This window comes from Penaeus chinensis, chromosome 8 (genome assembly GCF_019202785.1).
Source record: "Penaeus chinensis breed Huanghai No. 1 chromosome 8, ASM1920278v2, whole genome shotgun sequence".
In the NCBI taxonomy this organism is placed as follows: domain Eukaryota; kingdom Metazoa; phylum Arthropoda; class Malacostraca; order Decapoda; family Penaeidae; genus Penaeus; species Penaeus chinensis.
In genome coordinates this window covers 23,356,227-23,358,726 of record NC_061826.1, presented here as the reverse complement: position 1 = coordinate 23,358,726, position 2,500 = coordinate 23,356,227, and the positions used below count along the sequence as shown (strand labels likewise).

At 34.8% G+C, this 2,500-nt stretch overlaps 1 protein-coding gene across 1 annotated transcript in view; it reads right to left on the bottom strand.

Moving 5' to 3' along the window:
• Window positions 1–2,500, bottom strand: part of LOC125028046 (pleckstrin homology-like domain family B member 1) — a gene marked incomplete in the record, with an annotated part of 200,076 nt that overhangs the window by 12,353 nt on the left and 185,223 nt on the right. The window contains 1 exon segment of the mRNA XM_047617326.1: window positions 1,794–1,823. Within this exon segment, the coding sequence (XP_047473282.1) occupies window positions 1,794–1,823 (30 nt within the window).

The window sequence follows — 2,500 nt, the reverse complement described above, 5'->3', positions numbered from 1 at the left end:
CATACATACATATATATACACACACACACATTTATATTTTGTGTGTGTGTGTGTGTGTGCGTGTGCGTGTGCGTGTGCGTGTGCGTGTGAGTGTGAGTGTGAGTGTGAGTGTGAGTGTGAGTGTGAGTGTGAGTGTGAGTGTGAGTGTGAGTGTGCGTGTGCGTGTGCGTGTGCGTGTGAGTGTGAGTGTGAGTGTGAGTGTGAGTGTGAGTGTGAGTGTGCGTGTGCGTGTGCGTGTGCGTGTGCGTGCGTGTGTGTATATATATATATATATATATATATGTATATATATATATGTATATATATATATATACATATTTATGTATATATGTATGTATGTGTGGGCTTATGTGCATGCGTATATATGTGTGTAATTAATGAAACTATAGTACACTGACATCATTTTTCTATGTAGCCACTAATAATTTTCCTTTATCTTGACGTCAACAGTACAAATTTTTTCATGATTTCAGTCCTATTACACTTCAAATATAAGGTTCATGGGTTTACACTGATGATGGTAATTAAAGATGATGTCAGTAATGATATTCTGAGATCTCCCGACTGTTACACTGAGGGTGATTACCATGCTCTTCATTAAAGCAATTCCCACTCATTGGGAAAATGGGAGATCAAAATGGACAAATTACACTTATAAAATTTTATCTGTTGCACTACAATCTAATGGCAAGTAAAAGTTATGCATTTTTTTTCAATGTGGATTATTAACTGTTTTGCACTGGAAGTACATTAGCACAATGTTGTACACTTCCAAAATCTATTTTCTGTTAATTATCTTGATTATTTTCAGTGTTAAACAGGAAGCAATGTAAAGAATAAGCCTCATCTCTAATCAATTTATGTTTTTTTTTATTAAGTGCATCAATGCCATCCATTCTGACCCACATGCATGCATTTCTTATATCTGTACTGATTGTGATACAGTAATAATCATATCTCCTATGGTTCCATACTGTTGTTTTGTCCTGTGAATATTAACTTTCCAGAGGATGGAGAGAGAGAGTTCTTTCCATGGGAAGAACATTTATCAGTCATGTCCATTTCCAAACATACAAGAAAATATCAGTCTCTAAAGACTTTTTGTGAATAAATGCTGTTCACTCATCTTATTATTAACTTTTTTCATATGAAAATATGAAACATTTAATGTAAATCCAAGCGGAATTCATTCAAACACAGTATTTACTGAGTTTTATATCTTTCTCTGGAATAGGTTTATAAATAATAATTGTATAACAGTACATGAATTCTCTCTACTTATAATCTTAACTTATCACAGACAGGCTAATAGGAATTAATTAAAAACACAATCCCTAACGGACATTTTTCTGAATTGAATATGCACTGCACAGGTACATTACATACATTACACTTGGACAGAACAGACAACAAAAATTTAACAGCTTGCCAAACTGTTAAGCCTTTTTCTTAATGTTAATAGTTGGGTTGGTGTTGCAGAAGAGGCCCTTAATTGACTATAATCAAATTGGGCATGGCATATATATATTTGTCATCCAAGCTAAAATGGGTTCAAAATCTTCAATATAAACAAGCATCCCCCAGGAACTAGTAAAATTAATGTTTGACTGTTAATTGGGACTTTATTCTGATACTGGTTAGTAATTGCAGATGTTTCATATTCAGTGTATGCTATGGCAAAAAAACAATCTATGAACTAACACCAAAAGTATACTTATCATAGAAAAAATAGCCTTTTGAGATAAAAAGTACGAGTGACCCATCACCAATCTTTAAAAAAACAAGCAACTTACTTGATAGTTTTGAAAATTGATAATAAGATCCTGCAAACATAAAAACATTAAATTAAAATCAAAAACCATAAAACATGGACATTAAAAAAACTTTCATAACAGCAGGAAAAAAATTGACCAAAACTAATGGAGACTAATTAATTTTTGCAATTACACAATCATCTACTACAATCGGAGGTGCTGTTCATAAGTTACATAACATCCCAGGCGACCCAAATAACATACAGGAAAGTATACAGTACATTAGCTGGAGTGGAAATCATATTTTTAAAAATTTGATCCAAAAGAGTGAAATTTCAGTAATGCCCTGACAGGCCATTGTATGGGCTGGAGGAAAATTTAGCATGATCAAAACAGAGTTCAGATAGCTTACTTTTAAAGAATTACCAAGTGAACAGTGAGGTCTGCAAAAAATATTCCGTACCTTGGTTGGTGGGGACTAATTGCATAAAAATATAATGAAAACAACTACAAAATGCTTTTCTTATTATATATCATCATCATCATTGGGAGCTAAGACCAACAGGGGGGCATAGCTGCATCCACCCCCATTTCCACCTATGAGCCACCAGGAAGGGGCTCGGCCCATCTCTAGCTCTTCTTGACAGGTTTGATATATCTGCCCAAGCCACAACTTCCTCGGTTGTCCCACAGGCCTCCTCCACCCAGGGTTGTCTCAGAGACAATATAGTGGGCAGGATTATCCT